This window comes from Eriocheir sinensis, chromosome 1, assembly GCF_024679095.1.
Source record: "Eriocheir sinensis breed Jianghai 21 chromosome 1, ASM2467909v1, whole genome shotgun sequence".
NCBI classification, from domain to species: domain Eukaryota; kingdom Metazoa; phylum Arthropoda; class Malacostraca; order Decapoda; family Varunidae; genus Eriocheir; species Eriocheir sinensis.
The window spans coordinates 10,403,105-10,429,239 of NC_066509.1; the positions used below are offsets into that span (position 1 = coordinate 10,403,105).

Below are 26,135 nucleotides of genomic sequence, written 5' to 3' on the forward strand. Positions count from 1 at the left end.
ACACTTCACAATGCTCTCAGAGTCAGGGTAAAGGTCAGTTATCAGGTCAACAATCCTTGCAAGAGTCACATGAATCTGCAGAATGTCCCAGAGTGTCTCATGATGCACTGAAATATATGCCTTCTTGAGATCAGTGTGATATTGGGTGCGAGTAGCCCAGTCAAACCTCGCGTCAGTGCTCCACGAGGACATGAAGTGCTAGAATCCAGTCAACTGTTGACTTGTAGGGCGTGAACCAGGACTGTTCAGGCTTCTGACTCTTTAGGATATGACTCTGAATTCACATCAGCAGCAGATGGGCAAACATTTTGCCTGGCACACTGAGCAGTGTAATGCCATGGTAATTGTTGTAGTCCTGTAAGTCCCTGTTCCCTTTTCAGAGAGGGACAACTAAGCCTTTTCTAGTCAGGAGGGATGGCACTGGATTGCCACATGGCAGACAGCACTACATGCAACCCATGGATCATGGCTTCACCCCTAGATCTCCCTGTCTTCTCATATTTGTTTTTACAACACTAACACCCTTTCCTTTCTACAGTTCATAACATTGCCTAACACATTCTACACAACAAAATAACCCAACACCTCACAAAACAAAGTGCAACACTTACAGCACATGCCGACAATCTCAAGGAGATTTCCATCATTGTGCACATTGATGGAAATGGTATAATGGTCAGCCTGGGTGAGGGCAGACCACTGGTGGGTGAGTTGGTACTCTCCTAGATGCAACCCTGACGACAGGTTTCCACACTCAGAGGTGTCAATGCATGCCCTGGTACAGGAATGGAGAATGATTAAAGAGTTGTGACTGGCAGATGGATTTTTTGGTTGGAAGAGGTTCATGAACTGGATGGCTGATTGCTTGATTAATTGGCTGGCTGAAGCATAGGCTGACTAAAAGGTTATATGAGGATTTATATTACACTCACTGAATGACTGACTTACTGACTAACAGAAGTTATAACTTAACTCAGTGAGGATAAGGCAAAAATAAAGAAAATATGATTTATTAATTTGCTCTGAAAGAAGACTCTTAAGACTAATTAAAGAGGAAATAATGACTAAGACTGAGGGTGGAGTAGAAGGAAAGAAGTTATTGGTTTATTGGACTTCAGTGAGAATCAAATCTTGGGCAAACCTGCCATGAATATAGAAAAGGTCTGACAAAAATAGGACAAGATGAAACAGTCATGAAACTGAAGAAATGGGTTAAAGAACTGAAAAAATATCTGTTCAGGAGAAATAGAGACAGGGAAATGAGAAAGGAGTGAGAGGGGGAATGGATTAGTGACACTCACCGCCACACCTCCCCATCATGATACACCACACAATCGTATACAGGGCCCAGGTCGCTGTACTTTTTTTCCAGTGTGTTGAGCTGTGACACCCTTGACTCACAGTCCTCCTTTGCCAGCTTCTCCAACAGGCTGCTATTCCCACCTCCACCGTTCCCATTTGTGCTGTTACTGGTGCCTCCATTACTCTTCTGGGTCTCCATGGCCTTTGAGAGAGAGTTTGGGTTTGGTGTGGTCTCCATTTTCTTGTTTTCAATATTTGTGTCTACTGTTTTGACTGTTGATTCACCTCCTTAAGTATGGTATACTACAACTAGGTTAATGTGCACACACACACACACACACACACACACACACACACACACACACACACACAATTTATCTGCTGACAAGGAGCAGTTACTGTTCCGCTTGAGCAAGGGGGATGGAGTGTGTGGTGTGTGAAGGTCCCGGCAGAACCCACAGATGGAAAAATGAGTCTTGCTTTAATTGAGAGGGTACTTGCTGGCAATGATAAGTACAGCTAGCGATCAGGACATGGGTGTACACACACACACACACACACACACACACACACACACACACACACACACATTAACACTGAGCTATGGAATAGACTGGAGGAGGAGGTGGTTTGTGCAAGAAACATTCATGATTTTAAGGAAAAGTTGGATAAGAGAGGATATGGAGATGGGACAGAGCGTGCGTAGCTCTTTTCCCGTATGTCACAACTAGGTAAATACAACTAGGTAAATACACACACACACACACACACACACACACACTAACACGTGTATCGACAAACACACTCACAAACCTATATGCGATCAAATACAGCGTATAGTTGCAATATGAATGACTTATTGCTGTACAACACATTGGGCCATATTACAAGTCAAACCCGAGAAGTTACGGGTCCCCACAGAGTTCGGTTTCAGGAGGACATTTCGGGTTCCGAATGTCGGTATGACAACTTGACAAGTCACTCGCATCACGGGCCAGCGGCTCGGGGCTGTCCAGGGTACCAACCGATGCGATGAACAGATGAATAACATTATCGAAATCAGAGAAATCCATTTTTTTCACAGCCAAAACATGTAATTAATTTTAATAACTAAAATTTTAAATGGCATTTACACAGACAATGCTGTCTTTGTAGTTACATATGAAGGGAAAAAAGATGTCAGGAGTTCTGAGGTTGGCATTTCTGGGAGAAGCCAGATATACGCAATCCTAAAAGGCCAGTCTACCCTTTATTTAAATTTCTGGATGATTTAAAGCACGCAGTGCCTTACGAAATTGTTACTATTTTATTAGAAAAGGATAATGACATAAGGCATACATCATACAAATGCTCAATTCAGGATAGAATGTGTCGATACTCATAATGTGTGTTTTCTGAGTCCTCCCTATTTACGTTTTCTCAAACGCAGTTCAAATGAGGCGCCGTTATCTGTAATAGAATAAGAGGCCCACTGCACTAATGTGTTTGATTCATCTCTTGAAGCCTCGGCTAATAAGCCCATGATACACCGTCTTAACGTGGCAGTAGCTTTGAAAGCATCATAAATGATAATAATACCATGCACAGCGGTCATATGCCATTCATCTTCTGCTTCTTCTTGTGAGTAGTTACATGAAAGCCTAAAACTCACGAGGGTAATTTACAATGTTCACCGTAGCTTCTCTTCGATCAAGTAAATTTGTAATGGGCTTTCTTGACAGTTTAAGGGGGCCGGCTGTTTTTTACCCTTTTTTCTTTATTCAATGGGTTATTGTCATGTTTTATATACCAGACATAAGGAACACCCTACACATAAGATTTAGCCCCCCAAAAAACCCAATCTATCACCTTTCCATTTTTTAACAATGAAAATTTTTGGAAAATTTGATTTTTTTTTAAAGGCTATTTCTACTATAATAATTGCTCTACATGGGAACAAATACTTTAGTACAAGAACCATGTTTAGGCCAATGAAAGTATAGTGAGATATTATATCAATAATCATTAGTTTGTGGAATATAAATTTTCAAACTTTCATGGTCATAATTTCCCCCTAAAAATTCAGACATAGATACACCATAATTCAGTCACTTCATTATACAAACTAGAAAAACCTCACTATAGTTTGATTTGTACAAGTCTAGGCATGGTTTTGGAGTTGGTTTCATCAAAACTGGTTGGAAAATGGTGGAGAAATTGAAATGCAAAGGTACATAGCTTACATTTTGAGATACGGCCAGGTAGAGCTTTGAATGTGTAACCTTCAAACAAAGCGAAGTGATATTATGGCACTTATCCTTTCATTTATTTGTAATGATATATAAAAAGATATGTCTTCATGTTCAGTCACTTGTTTCTCAAAGGGCATACGCAGCTGAGGAATTTTTTTCAATTTTTTTCATTTTTGACTGATTTTCGTCGTTTTTGACTGGCCGGCCCGCTTAACCCGAGAACGTCGGCAGACCCTTTTCAGGGCTTTCACGAGTCGTGGCTGTGGTACAGTGGACCCTAAAAAGGGTTCGCCATAAAACACCTAATTTGAGCTAATTGTAGGCGGTGGTGGCATAGCGCAACCCACCATGAATGCTCTAGGTCATTGTGGTGGGTGAGTGATCTTGAGGTGTACTTTTTTGTCATAGGTGATGCTGTAAGGTCATGGCATACTGAATTAGCTATCCATACAGGAATCACTTGTCAAATTCTTAATAATAGACAACAAGCGACTCTCGGCTAGATGCCATGCGTCACGAGACTGTTTATTTTGTAACAAACACCACCCCAAAATAATGGAGTTTGAGTAAAATTAAATATTTTTAACGGCTTTATGGTTATGAGAGGAGTACTCTGATGTATGTTCCATGCTCTTTTCTTAGTCTCAAAATGAAGTGTAATTTTGTTGTTTCTCGGCCACTTCTCGGCTTTCCCATAGCCGAAGCCCACGGGTTAATAGCAATTTGAGGAAAAAACATCACTAATGCGTGTCACTGTGAAGAAGTGGATGAAAAAGTTCACTGTTTTCATTTATCGGGAAGCAGCCTTCGGGCAGGGGGGGGCCCCTAAGAATCTTTCCTGAGTGTTCCAGTAATGCAGCCTGACCCAAACCGAAATATGCTACTTGTAATACCAACACCAGCTGATCATTGAGCCCAAAATAATTTGGGCTTGACTTGTAATATGGCCCATAATGTCATAAATGACAAGGACATGTATGTGGGTGGTCAGGGAGTGTCATTACTTACCTGTACCTTCCTTTGTGCCTCAGCCAACAGTTCTTTGTGGAGTGGGTCCCATGTCTTCTCCTTCCTCTCTTTGGTCATTCTTTCCCGAAGCTGTTTTGGGTACAGGGAAAAACTGCCCTTCATCCCAATGTGGTATTTCCTGATGGATTCACCCAAGACTCAGGAATCTGTTGGGGAGGGAGAGGAAACATGTGGGTGTGAGTGAGGTTAAGCAATGAAGGAATGCAGAGATTATCAGATGAGGTTAAAGATGCAACAGACTGTCAACCCAGGAGTCCAAATCACATAGTAAATAGAGAAAACATACTAATGTATGCAAATATGTCAATTTATCCATCAGAAAATTGTGGCTCAAAACAGCATTATGACACAAAAACTCCATTCATCCCTCATCTAGACACAGCACACATACAATATACTGGCCAAGTCAGCACATCTTTTCATCCTCACCTTCAGCTTCCGGCCAGTCAATCCAGTGATGGTGCCGTCCACAGGTGTCACCACAGTCGAGGTGTCCACATCCCCAGCTCCTGACCCATCAATGCGATCTATCACTTTCACTTTGCCTTCTGTGGTCACCTATGAGGAGAAAGTGGTGTAAGAAGTTTTATGAAAAGCTAAATAAAACAACATGATGGGTCTCCAATTAGTAAAACAGTTTCATCTACAAAGGAAGATAATTTTGGGTGAAATTTATCTTGAGGAACATTCACAACAAAAAAGATCAGTTGTACCACCAGGAAGAGATTTATAAACAAGGACGACTGTAACACTGAGGTCCACATTGTGTCTCAAGGCAAATAATAAGTAGTGCATGAAACACACCTGCAGCCCTGGTGCTCCTGGGTCAACACCAGAGTCAAAGATGGCAATGACAACACCACGGCCATCATAGGAGGGATTTTTGCTCAGGAAGTTCATCACCCCTGTTTCTTTTCTGTGTTTGAAAAGATACATAATATAATATATTAGTCATAAAGAAAATCATAATGAAAATTTGAATCAAAATAGAGAAATTTCTTATTTCAGACATTATTTCCCTCTTTATAAAGGGATGATTCACCTAGCTTTCACATACGATACATTATTTTCAAATGTTACCAATCTGTTCACAGCTTTAGATCATTCTAAATGATAGTTTTCTAATGTATTATTGTGCTTTATCTTCTTTTTCTTATTCAATTTATTTCAACTTATTCTTCCATATAATTATGATTTTGTGATAATTTGTGCATTGTTTTCCCCATTTAACTTAACACATTCTCTGGTTGTAGGGTAAGTTTGTGGCAAGCATAGGCTATAAATCAAATGAGTTTTTCACTTTTCAGTAAATTTGTGAAAGAATTTAAGACTGTCCATATCACAACCCATTAATGGTGGTGGTGATCCAACTAATCTGCCTCCCTGCTGAAGTGGCAAGCTTTTCATGGTGTACTGATACATGTCCAATAATACATATTAAAAGTAGATTCCTATGTAATTATGATATACAAATATCCAAGTTGTTACTAGCTTTGATATAGAGAATATTACCTATATAAAAGAAATATATACCACTTTATGTTAAGAATTATAATAATACATGAATGTTGTAAATATTACTGACATAGAAAGTAGATTCTCTGACATTCTCTGGCTGCATATGACTTACTCCACTTAGGAGCCCTTGATGAAGCCTAACAATGGAATTGTTTGTGAGGCACTTCTACCAACAAGGAAGGTCTGTCCAGTCAGTAAGGTTAACCATGCCTCAAATCTTCACATATATAACATAAAAAGTATCCTTAGCAGTGCAGAAGGTAATATTTTTTTATGAGAAGGCATAATTGTACAAATTAACCAATATTTGAAATGATGAGGCTGCAGAAAGACACCAAAGACTCCACCAGCTACCAGGCAGTAGTACATGAAGAAAAGGTTGCAATTCATTGTGAAAGAAAGATTTGAAGTATCTCAATAAACTGCTGAGAAAATGGGCCAGAAAGTTGGTGTACCTATAGTGATGGGTTGTCCAATACATCGCTCCCTATCCAAGATTTTTTTATTTTACAGTAAAGGAAGCATCTAATCACAGCTAATTACTGAGAAGTCATTTATACTTATAACTCTGTAGATATTAAAGCTAGATAAGTCTTCTTTGGATATATCAGACATCGTTCATTGCTCAATCCGTCTGTCTGTCTATCTATCTAGATCAGTGGTTTCCAACCTTTTTTTCAGGCGACTCAAATCATGCACCGGGACCCCACTAGTTTAGTTGTATATGTGTTATTATAATATAATAATACCATGTTTGATATTTTGAGGTCTTGTCCACCCCAGGGGGTTGGGAAAGGGGGATCTAGATGGTTAGAAAAGACACAAAGGAACTGCAGGCAAAAAGGCTTCTTGATAAGCAGTCTCATTCAGTTTATAATTAATCAAAATTAAATGATAAGACAAAATAGATAATAGGTAAATAGGGGGAAATTTAAAACACCTTCAGCCTATGTGGGATTTTAATGGACTGCTTTATGATGCTTGTGATAGTTTTACAGACTCCTGCATCATGAACAGGAAAATCACCCATGGAAACCCGGTTAAGCTTCTCTTTAGCCTTGGAAATTACTCGTCACAGGAGCCTGGTACATTTAAGAATTTGGACCTAAGTCATGAGGAAATTGGAGGGAGAGCGGGAGGGAAACTACACATTTAAGTGACATCTGACAAATAGACAAGATGAGAGTACAAGTCAATAAGAAAACGGGGTGAGTGAACAACATATTTAGGTGGCATATGACAAACAAACGAGCTAAAATAAAAAGCCACAGATATCTAAGGGGAAAAGGAAGGAAGAGAATGAAGGGAAGGGAAGGGGAGAGAAAGGAAGAAAGAGAATGACGGGAAGGGAGAGAGAAAGAGAATGAAAAAACGGCAGAGAAGGAAGAAAGAGAAGAGGAGGAAAGAGAAAGGGAGAAAGAAAATGAAGGAAAGGGAGAGAAAGGAAGAAAGAGTATGAAGGAAAAGGAGAGAAAGGGAGAAAGAGAATGAAGGAAAGGGAGAAAGAGAATGAAAGAAAGGGAGAGAGAAAGGAAGAAAGTATGAAGGAAAGGGAGAAAAGGAGAAAAAGAATGAAGGAAAGGGATAGAGAAAGGAAGAGAGAGAATGAAGGAAAGGGAGAGAGAAAGGAAGAGAGTGAAGGAAAGGGAAAGAAAGGGAGAAAGAGAATGAAGGAAAGGGAGAGAAAGGAAGAGAGAATGAAGAAAAGGGAGAAAGAGAATAAGGAAAAGGAGAGAAAGAAAGAGAATGAAGGAAAGGGAGAAAGAGAATGAAGGAAAGGGAGAAAGAGAATAAGGAAAGGGAGAGAGAAAGGAAGAAAGAGAATGAAGAAAAAGGAGAGAAAGGAAGAGAATGAAGGAAAGGGAGAGAGAAAGGAAGAGAGTGAAGGAAAGGGAAAGATAATGAAGGAAAGGGGGAGAAAGGGAGAAAGAGAATGAAGGAAAGGGAGAGAGAAAGGAAGAGAGTGAAGGAAAGGGAAAGATAATGAAGGAAAGGGGGAGAAAGGGAGAAAGAGAATGAAGGAAAGGGAGAGAGAAAGGAAAGGGAGAAAGAGAATAAGGAAAGGGAGAAAGGAAGATAATGAAGGAAAAGAAGAAAGGAAGAGAGAATGAAGGGGAAAAAGAGAACGAAGGAAAGTGAGAGAAAGGAAGAAAGAGAATGAAGGAAAGTGAGAAAGAGAATAAGGAAAGGAAGAAAGGAAAAACAGAGAATGAAGGAAAGGGAGAGAAAAGAAAGGAAAACAATCCCCCACCGGGCCGCCTCCCTCCCTCCCCCCCCTTCCCCTCCGAAGCAATAAAGTAATATGACCCGCGAGAAAATGAAGCCTCCTCTTGAATTAGGTTTGTTCTTAGTATACGGTGCGTCGCGTTTACCTGGGCAAGAGTCCCCAACACGGAAAGTCCCCGAGAGCTCCTGTCGTGGACGCCATCTTTGTTGTTGTTCTGCTCAGCGTTGCCAAAAGTCTTCTTGTCGCCATCTTGCCACACAGAGAACAGTAATAGTAATAATAGTAAGAGTTATGCTTCACCCTGAGCCACGTGGAAAAACTACAAATACTACAATAGACCCAAGAACCCAGGCTGGTATAATGACTGTTGACCCATGTAAATGAATGAATAAATGTAAAAAGAACATTGAAGAAGCAATGATGAGCAATAAAGCATAAATCTGGGCTATTAAGAGGAAAGAAAAGGAAAGAATATAAGAGGAAAACAAGGAAATCAGACTAGCTCATCAGTGCCGTTGCAAAGGCGAAAGGCCGAGAGTGACTCATCAGTGTAAAAATGTAATAAATGTAAATGCAAAAAAGAAAAGACCAGAGTAAGCTAAAGTGAAGAAAACAAAGGAAAATAAAATAGAAAGGCAAATCAAGTCAGTGGAATCAAAGTGAACAGAAAGAAAAGCTCAGGGCAGGGTGAATTAGGCTAAATAAGTGTGCGCAGTGATAAGAGTGATTAGTTAAGTATATAAGTGTGAAGAAGTACTAAAATGGACTTAAGACACGACACAAAGCGTAAAAATTCAAAAGAAGAAGAAGAAGAAGAAGAAGACGATATCCTCAGTGCCGTTGCAAAGGCGAAAGTGACAGCAAGTGACAGAAGAGCTGCCTGCCGGGGGAGAGGGTTGGAGGTCGCCAGTTCGAGGTTCTCCCAGACTTGTAGGTGGAGCTGATTGTTCCTGCCTCACACTGGGTTCCTTCACTCTTAAAAAGAATTGCCACAGGGGGTTGTCACTGCATGCACTGCCCTGCTTTTTAGTATCCCCCCCCCCCCCACACACACACACACACTCAAAGCTTGACTGAGTGGAGACATTTACAGATACACTTGACATACCTTTTTTTTTTGTCTGACAGGTATTTTGTAATGTAAAGAAGTCATGGTTTCACTGCTACAATTTACTTTTTTTTAACCTTCCTCTTCCTTTTCTCCACATGAGCCCCTATTTTTTTCTTTCTTCTGCCCTTCCTGCATTCTTGTTCCTTTCTTTATTCCCTAATTACTTCCTTCTCCTCATTCTCCTCCTCCTCCTTTATCTCCTTAGCGTTCTTTTTCTCCTCGACCTCTTCCTCAACCTTTGCCAGTGCACCTCAGCAACTAATGATGGTTTGGGTTATATTCCAGAGCCAGAGCCAGAGTGGGGGTCAGCACTGGGCAACATGCAGAGTGCAGCATTGGCCATGACCTGCCTGCTGCTGCCAGCCACGAGCTGTGTCAGGGCTCCAGGGGCCACCTACACCTTTACACAGTTTCCCTACAAGGAGACAGTAAACAATGTAAGTTCATAAGGCAGCTTGAGTTTGAGTGTAGTTAATAGTTTTCTCAATAACCAGGTGTCTCATATACACAATAATTATAAGTGCTGATAGAAAGCTTTATCCACATGATGAAATATTTAAAGATTACAAAAAGTAACTAAACCTGCCTGCCTAACTAACATGTAGTAACCTATTGCCTCTAAATTACTAACCTGATGCTGCTGCTTTCTTTTTTTGGGGGGCGGGGGTAGTGTTTGTACTCATCTGCATGGAAACTTGCTTGGAGGAAATCCTGGGGATGGCATCATAGGGTGTCCTAGGGCTATGTGCTCCCACTGATTGGTTGAGTGCTGGCTCTTAGTTACTGACTCAACTCCATTAACTTAGTAACCTGATCCCACTTAGCAACTTGGCCTCTCCAGCTGTAGCTTTCTTTGTAGCTTTGGTTGGCCTGTGTTGAGGCACAACACACTATATTCCCTCCTGGTATATCAATTGAAAGTATAAAACTATATCACCATTCTTGTGACATGAGTAGAGACTACAGCCCACAGGGGTTGAATTTGTTTGGTCAGGTGATTGTGACATCATGTGCATATTATCCATAGCTGAGTAATGGCTAAGTATAGAGTACAAATTTGTTGGTCTGGGAATGTTTTTTTTTTTTTTACAACAAAAGAACCGGCTCAAGGGTAACAAAAATTATATATATATATATATATATATATATATATATATATATATATATATATATATATATATATATATAAAGCCTGCTACTCGCCGCTCCCACAACAGAAAATAGATAAGAGTAGCTAAAAGAGAGGTCAATTTCGGATGGAGAGGTGTCTTGATACACTCTTCTTGAAAGAGGACAAGTCACAGGCAGGAGGAAATACAGAATGTACAACTTCCCCAAAAACACTTAACACCATAAAATGGTATAATGCATTAGAAAATTTAATCAGGAAAGATCTTATGGAAATATAGAAATTAGCTGATGTATTAGTTGAAATATACCATTCCCTACATGTGGCTGGTGCCTAAAGACTATTTTATGTGTGTTCAAGATAGGCATTTGAAATAGAATCATCTAGATATGTGTAATCAGTAATTTTGAGATTCTTTTGAAATTAAACAAAATTTTGTTTTACATAGTTTATAGGCCATAATTCTTGTGAATCTTGTCTTTCAAGTTGCTTTTGTAATGCAGTGTAACAACCAGTTGAACCATCAAAAAGTATTTATAAGATGAAAATTTCCAATTTTTCTCACCAGGAAAAAGTTTGGTCAGAATATGAAGTAGCGTGTGCCCAGTCCCCACGATGCCTGGAGCTGCGCGGCGTTCACCACACTCGCTGTGTCCGCCAGTGTGTGTCCCCCTCCTGCTACCTGGACATTTACACCCATGATGAGGTAAGGTAATAGATTATCGTTGGCAGGTTTTTGTATTCAGGGGCCCAGCTGCATGGTGGAGCATTAGTACATGAAAACATCGCATGAAAACAATGACATGTGAGATATGTGCATCAGTGTTTCATACATAATCATACTTTTACTTGTATCATTATTTACATTCACATGCAGTGATACACATCATAGGTGAGATTCTAAATACAGGTAATACTACCCTTGAACACCCATTAAAATGTCAAAAGGGGTCTGTTTAGTTAAAGCTACATTGCTTGGTTTTGCTTCAATGCATTTTTAATGACAGCCTTGTGTTTAGCTACATCCCGACATATGAAGTTACTGTCCACATCTCATACACCACATTCTCTCCAAATACTTTATCACCGCATCAATCATTTGTTCTCTCATCTCCCCACAAAGTTCCAACAGAAGCACCATCCATTATTTACCTGTTCTTTCAACCACCATATTAATTTCACATCCCAAAACAGTCAGAATTATCTGCATCATTTCCATTCTATCTCTAACACTACATGTTCTACTCTTTCATCCTCTCTCATGTTATACATCTGACACACTTTGGTGCAGGACTCTGACCATTAATACACTGTAGTTTCTTGCATTCATATCCATACCCTGCATCCTAGCTTGAGAGAGAAGATGATCACCCTGGTCCATCATACCAACTTTCATACTAAATCCAAGGTTGTTAGCGGCAGATTTGAACCCTCATCATGGACAGCGCATGGAATGCAGGGCTGGCACGCTAACCACTTAGCCACCGCCTCCCTAATTGTATAATTCCAGAGTCTTCTTTGCTCCATCTCATCCTTCCACCTGTTACTGTTTAGTCCCACATGTTTCATTGCTCTGTCTACCTCATTTTACCACTTTTTCAAATCCCACTCTAGACCCTCTCTGCTTCTGGCCATCATTTTCCATTCATACACATTCTGTCTCCTCAAAAGGTCAGTCCTCCCACCCAATGAGTATGACACTGTTGTCTGCCATGTTTATGCACTTTTTTTCCCCACCTACTGTTTCTATTATTCCACAGATACACCTTTCATGCCACTCTTTTAGTCTGCATACTTTCCAGCCTTACTTAGAATCTCACTTTCATGTGCCTTTCCCTAACTGTGCTCCATCCCATGTCCCCTCCAAGAGCTTCAATTGCTGCTCCTCCCTGTGTCTCATTAATGAGGTTACTTTTATTTGTTGCTATAGAAAAGTGTCCATCCATGGTGAAGTGGTTAGCATACTTGGCTATAAATTTGCAGGCTTTGGTTCAAATCCTGGCTCGGGCAGTCTGCCAACAAACTTACTCAGTTGTTCATCCTCTCTTTCGTGCTAGTCAATAATAGCACCTGGGAAAACCTAGGGATGGTAAAATATGGTAACTTGGATGTCATACGGTCACATGGCTAGTGGGTTATTACCTGCCACAGGCTCAGGGGCCAATGTGATGGAGATGATGAACAAGGACATGTGCAGCAATAGCATATGCCTCCAACTTTACCTTTAATATGGAATATGGTCAGTTAGATTATGTGAAAAGATAATACCCTGATTTTTTTTAAATGTTTGTTAAAAGTTTTACTTATTTAAAGGAGTTGCTTCTGATTTTGAAAACACTCTCCTGATTACCATCAGCTGGAGGAAGGAGAGATTGATGTGCGACTGCCCTCCTTCAAGGGTTGTTTCCTTCAACGAATGTCTCGAAAACGACACCCCTGAGGCAGCCCCAACCCAACCCTCAGCCACCCTCGGCCCACCACCACCAAGGTGCCATTCACCCCTGACCCACTGACGCAACTATGGACCCGATGGCTGATCCAGGACCTGGAGGAGGTGGCCCTTATGGTGTATCCATGGCCCAGAATACCTGTAACCAGATTCTGACTGTAAGTAAATGCATTATCATATGAAAAAGGGAAAAATTTCAATTTAACACCTTTTTTCCCCCTTTTTTCGTGGATACTATTGGCAACAAACCTTTTTGCAAGAAGATTGTGAGGTGTGATAGCATAGTTCTTGGTCATGTATAGCAGTAAACTATAAGGTAATTTTGGAATGGTGATCAACACACAGACCCAGGGTCTGAGGGAACTGAGAAATAGTAACTTGAGATTTCTCCTTCTCTCAAGATCAGATGACTGGAGGCATATTGCCTAGTTACAGTCATGTACATCTAAGTGCTCCTTGGTGCTGTATCACCATCAAGGACCTCCACCTGGCACTGCAGCACATGTAGCAGAGTTGCAGTGGGCTTCCCAGCAGCATTAGAAGTAGTACATGATGCACCTCATACGTACTGTTTCTTTTTTAGAAGGCAACTCCAAGCACACATTTGGTATGACTAGTAAGTGATTCCTTTTCTGCCTTACCTGAAAAGTGGAGGTATACTGCCTCATTACAAAGTAACTAAGCTAATTTGTGTACATGGTACGTACATGGGTAGTGTAATGAAATGCTGCATAATGTTGAAGCATGTTTACAATCTACTAAAGCTTTAGTCAGAGACAGGCAAAGCTAGTGATCTAAGGGATATGACTCACTGTTACATTGAATTATATGCACTGCACCTTAATTGTCTTTTTAGTAATCAGCATGTATAGTTTGCTAGAGCCAAGGTCAGAAAATTTCAAGTAAAGGACTTGTTAATTAGAAGTGACTAATGGTGACGCTAAATTGTATACACTTCACCTTACTCATATTAGTTTACTTACAGAGAAACAGCTACGTGATATAATTCAGGCATTGCCTTTTGTAGGTGTTTTATTGCCATTAGGTCTCAAGTTGATATTATTGTATAATATCATTGTTCAAATGCTTTAGCTTTTACAGAAACATGTAAATTGACTTCCCCAGATGTTTAATGCGTAAATATTCATGTAAATAGGAATCAGTTTTGTATAGGTGTCATCCATGATGAACGTCTCTTACATTATTTGATAAACATCAGACTGTAGGCATATTATTCCCTGTTTGAAAAGCTCTCAGTGTGGTGCGGCACAGTACTCTTGTGTTAGGCTACAGAGCTGAAGTTATTCAATTACTTTCTTCCTTCTTCCATTCTGATTTATTACTTATAAAAAAGAAATCCACATGCGCAATCATCTTCAAAATATATTGTTAATCCATTTATTAGTACGGGGCCTGAAACCTCATCAGTGGTAAACGGTAAACGGTAAAAGTTATCATTCATTGATTTTGATAAACATAAGAGGTTGGCATCTAACTGGGAGGTGGAATGGCCACTTCTGTCTCAGCCAATCATGAGTGTTTGTACTACTGCTCTCGACCAGTCACGGCTCTCACAGCATCATACAATGCTTGCAGCAGAATATAAACCAGCACCTATTAATACATCTATTTTTAATAATTGTTATGATTATAAGTTTGATTCTACAATGATGTTACCTGAACGGTCAACATAGGACTACGTTGCTCCTCCATCTGGTGCAACTAGAAGGTCCCTGAATGTTGATGAATGGACAAGAGTTTAAGCAAAAAAGCAATCTGGGGAAAGCATATAACTTGTGAAGCATTCATAAAGGAATACCACCACAACAGGTTGGTGAGCCTTGTTAATGCATAAACAAGTGCTTTGAGATCATTGATGTTTACAATATGCAACAGTTATTTGGAGAATTTTGGGCTTCAGGTGACTAACCTGTAAAATGCATTCATACAGAAGCACCTTGATGTGTGTTGTACAAAAAAGGCAGTGAACACATGATTCTCACAATATAGGAAATAATCAGAAATATTTTATGGGTATTGTTAACAATATACTTGTAACTATGCAAAAAGGCATTCCTAAACATTTTTGGATTAAGCAGGAGCCATGTAGACACTGCCCCACCTTACTGAAAAAAATTCAGTAATGGTATACTCTTGCCTGACTTACAGAACAAGTCTGGAAGTCACCATTGAGCTGGCAGAGACAAACTTTCAACATTATGAGAACATATGAGGTCAGTTTCCACTATCATTAACCATTATTCATGGGCGACTTCACCCACTGAGCAGTAGTATTTTAAACCAGACAGTGGGGAATGATTGGGGAAAAGAGAGGTATTGATTTAGGAAGAGGCTGGGAAATGCTTATGGAAGAATTTGAATGATAATTGAAGAAACTGGGGATAATGTGTCCGATAGGTCCAGTGCGGTAATATATGGGTCCGTCTAGATGGCAACACTTTCATCTCATGACCAGTGCCTAAAACGTCTTATGGACGGTGTTCTGCTGATCCGTCAGGTAACTTTGTCATCCGTTTTCTGCTGAAAGTGGCTGTGGCGATAAGATGCCTCTGAAAGGTGATATCACTATTGAAATTGTTTTAATTTTTTTAGCCAGGAAAAACAAACTGAACAAAGCCTGATTATTGTTGTCTGATGTGTTGGGGCATGCTGTTTTTCACAACATGATTTGTAGGAGGTTGTTTACAGTTACTGTATCAGACATTATAATGAAATTTGAGAATAGTCAGGTACCAGAAGAGATAAATTATATTCAGATATTTGTATCAGAAACACTGAATGTATGATGTTTTGTTCTGGAGAAATGTCAAGAGTACACATTGTATGCATTCCTAGTTAAAGTCTTGTCACCTCTTGAATGTGAGTTCAGAAAGAGCTGGGTATCAAGATAATGTAGTTTAATACACATTCACATATCACTTCAATGTGTTAGATTTTACATCATCAGATTCAAAGAAATATAAATGTTCAACAGTGTAATTTTTGGGAAAGTTATATATGTGCAATATTTCTCAGAATTTTCATATATATTAATATGGTTATATGTATCTTGGTATATACGTACAATAGTGATTCTGTGCCTGTCCCCTAATGGAACACATAAATTCTTCTTTAGAAGTGTATCATAATTTTTTTTCAGCCAAGGCTTTACTTTTTCAAAATAAAATGTAACCCACAGAAAATCTACATTTAGACAAACACAACATGTCTCCAATGCAGAAAACAATTTGATGAGCATCAGTTTAGAAAATCACCTTGTTGTATCAGTGTACTCCATAGGCACATAACATGGACTGTCAGTGTTACTCATGCTAATGGTTCCACACATCCTGTCTTTTCCACATTTCTCTTACTGCATGTACACTATATAGTCTGCATTACAAGTATGTAAACGTTTTCACTTTCTAAATCAGTAGCATTTAACTTCAGCCAAGGATAGCAGTTTCTAGGCTCTTAACATTCCATATTAACATGTAGTGTGCATGCCATAATTTGGGTCCAGAAATTTTCAGGAAGGTAAAGTTTATGAAAGTACTATGACTAGAATATTTTAGCTTGAAAAATCTCATGTATGCCTCTGATGTTTTGCACAGTATTAGGTTGTTACTAATAAATTTTCAAATTAAAAAAAATCTTAATTTGCTAATCATGGAAACAGGATTATAACTATTAACAACCCACTCTCCCATATGGTTTGGTGCAGTTTGGACCCATTAAATGGGAAGGTGTGGTATACACATTATTGTACTTGTTAAAACATAACACATGTAAAGAAAGAGTTTTTATACTTTTGATAGTCTTTTTCATGTGCCATATATTACTAAAACAGATTTTAATTATGAATGTAAGACAACATTTCCCTTGTGGATGATATGCTTTGTGGTAGCGTTGCCAAATTATCGTACTCAGCGCATTGCATTTTTGTAGTTTCTGACCGATAACTATAGCAAAAAAGAACGAAACCCATCAATATTGAACAGTTTTGACGCTAGCTTTAATTTCCTATCGTTATTTGTGTGGTTACGACCGTCTTGGAGCCTAAAAATGGTAAATGCAATGTTCAGTGTACGACAATTTGGCAACGTTGCTTTGTGGCCACAATGTTTGTTGCAGCCTTCTCAATTGTGTCTTTTATTGTTTTTCTTATCACTGAAATCCAACCCATCTTAATTGTAATTAATGTATGGGTACGTGTTGTGTTTTCCATGAAGATATGTTTTTTTATATTATGGCTCAGCTAACCTTTCAAAAATGCTTCCTTCTGCACTGCATTATTTCTTAAAATTGTGGAGGTATATAATTTAATATTGTTACGAATGTGCTGTATGTGAATGATTGTATGTGTAATGTGATGAAATTGTAGCATGATGCAATGTTAGCTCAGCATGGTGCAACTCTACTTGTTGGGACAAGAGAGACAGAGGGGAGCCCGGGCCCCCGGGGCCTCCGGCCGCCGGGCAGGAAGTGCTGAGTCGGCAGAGTGGAGAGTGGCGAGCGAGAGGCGCTGAGGAGTAGTGGAGAAGACGCGTGTCTGGGCTTGAGAGAGGGGGAGCTGCTCCGCTCGCGAGCTGTGTGCATCCGTGTGTGCGTGACTGCCGTGCCCCTGTACTGTGCCTGATTAACTGTTCTGTGCCCTTGAAAGTTGCTGTACTCTGTGAGGAACCTGTCATTAAACTAGAACTTAGTGTTGAACGTGTATCCTTTGTGCCCTGCCCCGTTCCTCCTCCTCTCGGTGTTCTGTGTGGGTCGCTGTGAGTGACTGGTGCCCGTGTGGCTGTTCTGGTGGGGATCACGCCACCTGCCTGCCCGTGTATGGTGTGTGGTAGGGGGGGTGGCGTAACACTTGGTGTCAAAGGAGTGGGGATAAGTGAACAGTGAAGCGCGCCGAGTGTCATGGCGTCCCCCAGTGATCGCCGTGAGGGTGAGGAGACGGGCAAGGCCGAGGCTGACGTGGGTGAGGTGAAGCCGGGCCAGATGGACTTGTTCGCTGCCATGTTGGCCAGTCTGAGGCAGGAATTGGATCAGAGAACAGAGAGGGCAGACGAGAGGGCACGCGAGCAGGCTCAGAGGGCAGAAGAGAGGGCAGACGAGCAGGCACGCCATCTTGCCGAGGTCCTCCAGAGCTGTTTCTCGTCGCTGAAGGTGGAAACCCAGCAGTACACCGACCAGGGCTGCGACAGCGCGAGGAGTGAACGGCTGGAGGAGGTGCGGACCCCGGAAGGCGAGGTCCGAGGCCTGAGGGAGGCGGAGAGGCAGCTGCGAGAGGTGGCACGGTCGCACGCGGAGGAAGAAGGCTCAGTTCTGGCAGGAAGCGCCGGGGCGGCGGTCCTGCAGGGGCCTATCTGGGGCTCCTGGCAAGGACTCCTGGAGCCTGGTAGCGTCGTGGCGGAACCAGTAGCTGCCGCAGGAGGTTGGGGAGCCCCCGCCTCGTTGCCTCCCTCACCCCCACCCTCTCCTCCATGCCAGCCGGCTCGCAGGTCACGTAGTCCGCTCTCTCTCCCATGGCAGCAGCGAGAGGTGGCAACGTGGTGCAGGGAGGAACAAGAAGGGTCACGTGTGCTGGCGGCGGGTGCACGGGTGGCGGACTGGCGGGGCTCCGCGTGGGGCCCCTGGCAAGGGCCCCTGAAGCCTGGTGGCGGACTGGCGGAGCCGGTGGAGGCTGCAGGAGGCTGGGGAGCCGTCGGAGCCGCTCCCTTGGGTTCAGCTGGTGCTGGAGCCGGACCCATTTACCCTGCCTCGTTGCCTCTCTCACCGCCTCCCTCTCCGCCATGCCGGCCGGCTTGCAGCCCACGTGGTCTGCCTGCTCCTCTCTGCGGCCCCTCGGCCTCACCGTGCTCAGGGAGGCTTAAGCCAGCGGGGCACGGCGGGAAGTTGGTATGGGAGGCCCAGTTCAAGATGCCAGCTGCTGCCCAGGGCTGGGGCGAGGATGAGAAGGCGCTGCAGCTGACAACAGCGCTACGGGGCTCAGTGGACGAGCCAGGCCGCTTGGTGGGGAGCGCCGAGAGGACCTTGGGGCGGCCTGACATGCTGGCCGCTACGCGACTCCAGGACGCGCCACAGAGGCTGTGTATCGTCACGGGGCACTGCGTGCAGTCTGAGGGCCCAGTGGAGGCTCGTATCGGCGTAGGCAGCGCTGTGGAGCGCCGGCCGATGGACGTCGCCGATCGAGACGAGCCGTGCGTGCTGGGCCTCGACTACCTGCCGCAGGGCGAGGCCTGTGCCGACCTTGGACGGGAGCTGGAGAGGCTGCGCGGACAGGCGCCTTTGCTCCCGAAGGTCGGCTGTGCAGAGGTAGTCGCGGCGGAGCGACTGCACCTTGCCCCGGGGACGGAGACCAGGGTCCTGTGTTGCCGGTCGGACGCGATGCCGGCGGAAGGCACGGTGGAGTCCACGGAGGGCCTGCAGCTGCCTGATGGTGTGGCAGCCGGACGGAGTCTCGAAGGAGCGGGGGAGGAGTCAGTCACGGTGCTGGTGGCTAACTCCTCCGACGAGGCTCGGGAAGTACCCGCTGGTGCCAAGCTGGGCACCTGTGAGGAGGTGGAGCAACAAGAGGAAGCGTCGGGGAGCGCGGAGTCGGCCGCTGTGAGGCCGCTGCCCGACTTCCTGGAGGATTCGGCGCACCAGAGCGCCGCTCACCTGACGGAGGCGCAGACGAGGGTGCGCCACACCCTGGCTCAGTGCGCGGACGTGTTCAGCGGGGGTGGAGTGGACCTGCTGGGCTGCACGGGGTTGGTGAAGCACAACATCAGCACGGGAAATGGTGCACCCACCAGGAGCCCGCCCCGACGTGTCGTGCCGGCCAGGCGGGAGGAACTGCAGCGCGCCGTCAACGAGCTGGCGGCGCAGGGGGTGATGGAGCGGACAGACAGTCCGTGGCCCTCAACAGTCGTTCTGGATATGAAGAAGAACGGCACGCAGCACTTCTGTGCAGACTGCCGGGCGCTGAGGGACGAGACTGGCGAGGACTCTCACCCCCTGCCGTGGACCGACGACGCGCTGACGAGGGCCTTGGAGTTCGGGGCCTTGACGATGACCAGCGACCTAGCGGCGGCCGCCCCGCCCTGCCATGACTTCCGGGGCCGGATGGCGAAGGTGAAGATGAAGGCGAGCCCGGAGGGCTTCCGTGGCTCGTGCGGGGGCTGTGGCAAGAGGGGGCATAGGTGCAGTCGGTGCCTGGGGGAGCGAAGGACGCGTTCCCTTGACCGGCCAAGCCCCGATGCCCACCAGCCTCGCTGCAAGGACTGTGGCCAGTCAGGCCACCGCTTGAGTGCCTGTCCCAGGCCCAGGGACGCGGCGCGGGCGGGAAGCGCGGACGGGCTGGAGAAGGGAGCCGACTTCCAGGCTCCAGCCGTCTCCCGCCCTCGGGCCCCGCTTTGAGTAAGCTGCCGCCGCCCGACCAGCGTGTTGCCAGTGGGAGGCTTAGCGGTTGTAGCCACGACGCGTGACAGTGGACACCGGGGGCTGAGGAGTGCTCGGCACGGCCTGACCCGGGGTAGTGTGTGCTGCTGGAGGGGCCAGTGGAGGCTCGTATCGGCGTAGGCAGCGCTGTGGAGCGCCGGCCGATGGACGTCGCCGATCGAGACGAGCCGTGCTTGCTGGGCCTCGACTACCTGACGCAGGCCAGTAAGGCTCGTGGTGGCCTCGGACGGGAGCTGGAGAGGGTGACCGGAATGGTGCCCTTTGCTTCCAGGAGGTTTTCGAGCATGGCTGCGTGGGGAGGTAGTCACGGCTGAGCGAGGGCACCTTGCCCCGAGGGTGGAGGCCAGGAGCCGGTGTCGACTGTCCCGAGCGTCACGTGGAGTGGATGGTGTGGAAGAGCCCACTGAGGACTGGCGGCTGGTCGACGGCGTGGCTGACAGGCGGAGCCCCTTGGGGGCGCGAGAAGAGACTATGGAGGACAGACTGATTTATGTGTATTGCATGTATTTTTCTGTGTTCAGTGTTCGGCCGGGAGCTCAGGCTACCGGTGGATTTGGCCACGGGGCGGCCTCCCGACGTGAGCTTGCCCACCGTCACCTCTGGCTTCGCAGCGGCACTGCAGGAAAGCCTGGCTGAGGTGCACCGACGCGTACGGGGCAAGCTCAAGGGGGCAGGCCAGGCCATGAAATGAAGGAGACATACTGCCGGCGCAAGAGGGACGTGAGCCCCAGCAGCAGCGAAGGGGACGTGTCAGAGGTCGACCAAGGGACGAACGAGAACATGGGCGGTGCGGGCGAAGCGGCAGATGTCAGTGACGACCCTGAGCAAGTACTTGGGGCCGACGACGCGGCTCTGGGTGCCACCGCCTGCCTGCTGCCGCCCGCATCCCAGCGGCGCCCTCGGCGAGAGAGGCGTCGGCCGGGATGGTTAAGAGACTTTAGTGATGTCCCAGGGGACTGATTAGTTTGATTAATTTCATGTTTTGTTTGTTGAATGTTGGGGCAGCCGGGTCGACTGCCTTCTGAAGGGGGAGATAGTGTTACGAATGTGCTGTATGTGAATGATTGTATGTGTAATGTGATGAAATTGTAGCATGATGCAATGTTAGCTCAGCATGGTGCAACTCTACTTGTTGGGACAAGAGAGACAGAGGGGAGCCCGGGGCCTCCGGCCGCCGGGCAGGAAGTGCTGAGTCGGCAGAGTGGAGAGTGGCGAGCGAGAGGCGCTGAGGAGTAGTGGAGAAGACGCGTGTCTGGGCTTGAGAGAGGGGGAGCTGCTCCGCTCGCGAGCTGTGTGCATCCGTGTGTGCGTGACTGCCGTGCCCCTGTACTGTGCCTGATTAACTGTTCTGTGCCCTTGAAAGTTGCTGTACTCTGTGAGGAACCTGTCATTAAACTAGAACTTAGTGTTGAACGTGTATCCTTTGTGCCCTGCCTCGTCCCCTCCTCCCCTCGGTGTTCGATGTGGGCCGCTGTGAGTGACTGGTGCCCGTGTGGCTGTTCTGGGGATCACGCCACCTGCCTGCCCGTGTATGGTGTGTGGTAGGGGGGGTGGCGTAACAATATTGTAAATGGGTCAAATATCATTCGCCAATAAATGACTTTTGTTCGTTTTACAGTTTTAGGGAATTATTTACTGTAGAAAATTTTATGAAGTAAACACACTGAAGCTGTCTTATAATCAGTAATCAGTCAATGGGGGAATATGCATTCTCATGTGAATCATTTACCCACAGCTCTGCTCAGAATCTTATGGGTGTTAGTTGTATATAAGTACTGTACACATTTTTACCATTAAAAGTATATGATTACACCTATACTGACTTTTGCCACTTCTTCATTGGCATATATTTATTACCAGTGTTTCAATTATCCACACAGTATTTAGCTTGTAATGAAGACCTCCATGGCTTTATAGCAGGTGATATTTCTCTCATATTATGAAAATTAGGAGACATAAAAAGGATTCACAGCCATTATATGCAAGAATAGGAATATATTACTTGACAGCAACAGCAAAATACATTTTTAGTCAGACATCAATAAAAAATGGAGAACATACAAATTCACATCACCAAGTGGCGTATTTTCACACTGGCTGCAGGACTGTACTACATGAGTGAGATATCAAGCAATTTGGATGTCATTCCGACTCATTCGTAAATGTAACCAAAATAGTTACATAAATCCTACCAAACCAAATGAAAATATCCTTGAGTGAAAGCTGGAAACAAAGTAAATAAAAGGATACAAAAAATGAAGAAAAAAGACATAAGCGATACAAAGGGTCAGAAGAGGTCTAAAGAAGAAGAAGAAGAAGAAACAAGCAAGCGCCAAGCAAGTGAAGTGAAGCAATTGAAGTGTTTGAGTGGCTATACAAGGACAGCTACTACGGAGGCGATCAGCGGTATACGTAGCTGGACGGGGCATAGTTCATTGTAACGCCTTGAAGGAGCGAAGAGGAGGAGTGCCATGAATTGCTGTCCAGCCTATTCCGCGTGGGTCACAAGGGGCCATGTTCGTCGCCCAAGCACACACATTTGACAAGGCTTTCGTACGATTTCTGGGCCTGTCCATGGGTACTTTTGTGATCATAATGGTAGGCTTAGTCTTCTTCTGTTACATGAACCTATAAAAACACTCATTAGAACCCGACTGATCTTTTCGGCCTTTGGAAATAGACTCAGGGCTGATGGACCGTACGTGGATGGACCCTCAACGCAGGTGAGACGCAGTTAATTCTTTGATCGTTAGGATTAATTCGGGTAACTTTCCGGATTATTGAACAGACATTAGCGGTCAACTAAAGAAACACTGTTCTTGCTAATTTTACACTTGTTTTGATCTTTCCTACGAATTTCCAAAAGGTGTAAAGATTAGTGGAAAACATTATTATATGGCTTTAGGAAAGTAACCCGGATGTCACACTGGCCCTGTGTCCCGGGGTAATGGGCTCCCTCCCACCACAGGCTCAAGGGCCAATGTTACGGAGATGAGCACCGAGGCCACGTGCTGCTTCAGCGTATGCCCCCAACTTTACCTTTACCTTCTATAATAGGAAAGTAGCCTACTTCTCCTGACACACCAGCTAGTCGCATAGTGTAAACTACCCAAGTATATAGTGACCTCCCACTGCTAAATTAGGGGGAATAAATTACCTATTTCCACTAGATGGAAGTAGGTGTAGTAAGGTATGTAGTAAAGTATAGGTAGTATAGGCAGGCCCGTAATTTTGGCAATTTTTTTTTTTTTTTTTTGGCGGGGGCTCTAGAGGGCATCATAGGTTCATGAATTGTGTGGGAGGGTGGCGAACGAAGTGAGCATGCGCAGGTGAGGGAATTATTTTTCTGAAAGATAAACCCTTTTAGGGGCATTTTGAGGCCGATGTAGAAAACACTAAGGGTCCTACTGTCCTTCTAGCCCCCCCCCCCCCCCCCCCCAGAAATGACGGCCCTGATAGGTATAGGTATAGGTAGTATAGGTAGGTTGTCCGTTTCATTCCGTTTGTCTACTCGCGATCGTAGATGTGGCACCAGCGCATTGTTAGTTCGTGATTGCGTGAAGATCAACTTTATATTTTCAGTGATATATTTGAATGTTTGTGTATACACACACACACACACAAAAAAAAAAAAAACCTCGGCATCTCATATGAACCGCAAACAGAAGATTTGCATCGATAGTCTACCATACAAGCACACGAAGGAACAACTTGTATATCAAATAGCCTAGTCTGATCATACTTGAACGACCTATATATATAGCTTTTCAGATACCCATATTTCGTCTCATTCAGGTACATAAAGTGACATACGACTGCAAGTGTCTATACATATGGAATTTTGATGTGTTACATGTAAATAACATGGGTAGCCTAATATTCGAAATAGCCTAGCCTCGCATTCAATAGTTATTATTTATTATTTCATGTTATTTCGATTATTAATCTTTATTTTTATGCAGTAAATTATTAAGGTACACTTTATTTGCACTTGCAGAGCCAGATGTCTTTTAATATACCTGAAATGAGCTATCAATCAATGAATTTGAAAAACCATAGATCGTTTGAGCATGATGTGACCAAGGATGTGACTATGTTGTTTGACACAAGCTTGTCTTTTCGCGTGCTTGTGTGTTAGATTATCGATGCAAATGACTGAGTTGTTTTTTTGTATACATAAACATTCAAATATATTATTGAAAAGCTTGAATGTCTATCACAACATCCATCAAAATTCCCGCTTTGTTGGTGGACAGATGAAATGAAACATTTTTTTTTATAGTATAGTATAGGGGAGTAAGTATAGTAAGGTAGGTAGTATATAGTGACCTCCCACTGCTAAATTATAAAAAACCTATTACCACTAGATGGGAGTAGGCTACGGCAGTTAGGGACTCTACGGCGGTGACCACAGATTTATATAGGTTATATATTGTTATAAAGGTATATAACTGTGGCGGTGACACATATGTCGTTTACATCGCCCGAGGCCGCGCACACATTTCATCGCTATTTTCTCAGTTGTTTAGATCTCTACATCATTTCTCATAGTATTCTCGGAGGTTTGAAGGTTAGTAGAAAATATATATGACAACAGAGGAGCAGTTAATGGTTAAGTAAGAAATGAAGTATCGGAGGTGCGAACAGATTCTATTCCCGTACTAAAACATTGGATTGTTTACACATAAGTTTGGAAGGAATATGTAAATCCTCGTCGTTCACTCTCTCTACCAGTGACAAACCCGGCGCAGCGCGGATTCTATCATATGTATTTATTGTAAACTTAATCTAATTAAACTAAATTTGATCTAACCTGACTAACTAACCTAACCTAACCTGACGCCCCCACGCTGCCATAATGCGATGTGCCAGGCAGGGCTCATAAACTCTTTGCGTCATGATAAGTTTCTGTAGTTTTCCGGAAGCTGTTGTTACTGCATGTACTGCATTCTAAGACCAAAATACAACACATAATGTATTAACCTCACAGGAGTTGGCTACCATTAACTCAATATCATCCAAGTTTTATGCCTTTATTATTCCTTCGTGACATTCCATTAATCATAAACAACTTGGATTCACCCACATAATTATGTAAAACCATTAAATATTTTGGAGGCGGCGTTTTCAGGAGAACATGTTAAGACTTAAGACCCTTTCTTTGTAAGTTTTGTTTAAGGAAGAGGTAATCTTGGCAGCTCTATGCTGAACATATAATTCGGCAACATCCATCGCTTGGTGGAGAGACAAAAGCTGTATTGCGTATTGTAAGTGAGTTTGAATTGTATATATATTGGTAGTATTGCATCTTTATTCTTAAATGAGAGAAATTACATCCATGAAGCCCATTCTGAAGATAAAAAACTGCGTATATCAGTATTAACTGTAAATAGAGGATGCAGTGGTAAGTATTTTTGTGCTACTATTGTTGACCTTGTGCTTATTTTTAACCCGAGGCCACTGGGTAGGTATACCTGAAATTGTCAATATGCATAGGTATGTATTTAACTAATTGTAAGGTACAAAGGTTTCTTAACTTGGGACAGGTTTACGTATTGAAATGCCTACAGAGGGCTTTTAATGAGTAATCCGTACATATTGTGTACTACAGTACATATAATATCATAGGTATATACCCAACACTAATTATGTATTTTCTTTTCCCACAGATATGTTGACACTGATCGAGGCTTGGAAGA

General features: G+C 43.8%; 1 protein-coding gene across 1 annotated transcript in view; it reads right to left on the reverse strand.

Moving 5' to 3' along the window:
* Window positions 1-8,607, reverse strand: part of LOC126994027 (tripeptidyl-peptidase 2-like) — a 39,197-nt gene extending 30,590 nt beyond the window's left edge. Inside the window, 7 exon segments of the mRNA XM_050853300.1 lie at window positions 612-775; window positions 1,302-1,504; window positions 4,542-4,678; window positions 4,681-4,708; window positions 4,992-5,120; window positions 5,367-5,478; window positions 8,453-8,607. Coding sequence (XP_050709257.1) covers window positions 612-775; window positions 1,302-1,504; window positions 4,542-4,678; window positions 4,681-4,708; window positions 4,992-5,120; window positions 5,367-5,478; window positions 8,453-8,556 — 877 coding nt within the window. The 5' untranslated portion in view covers window positions 8,557-8,607.
* Between the last annotated feature and the right edge of the window lie 17,528 nt (window positions 8,608-26,135).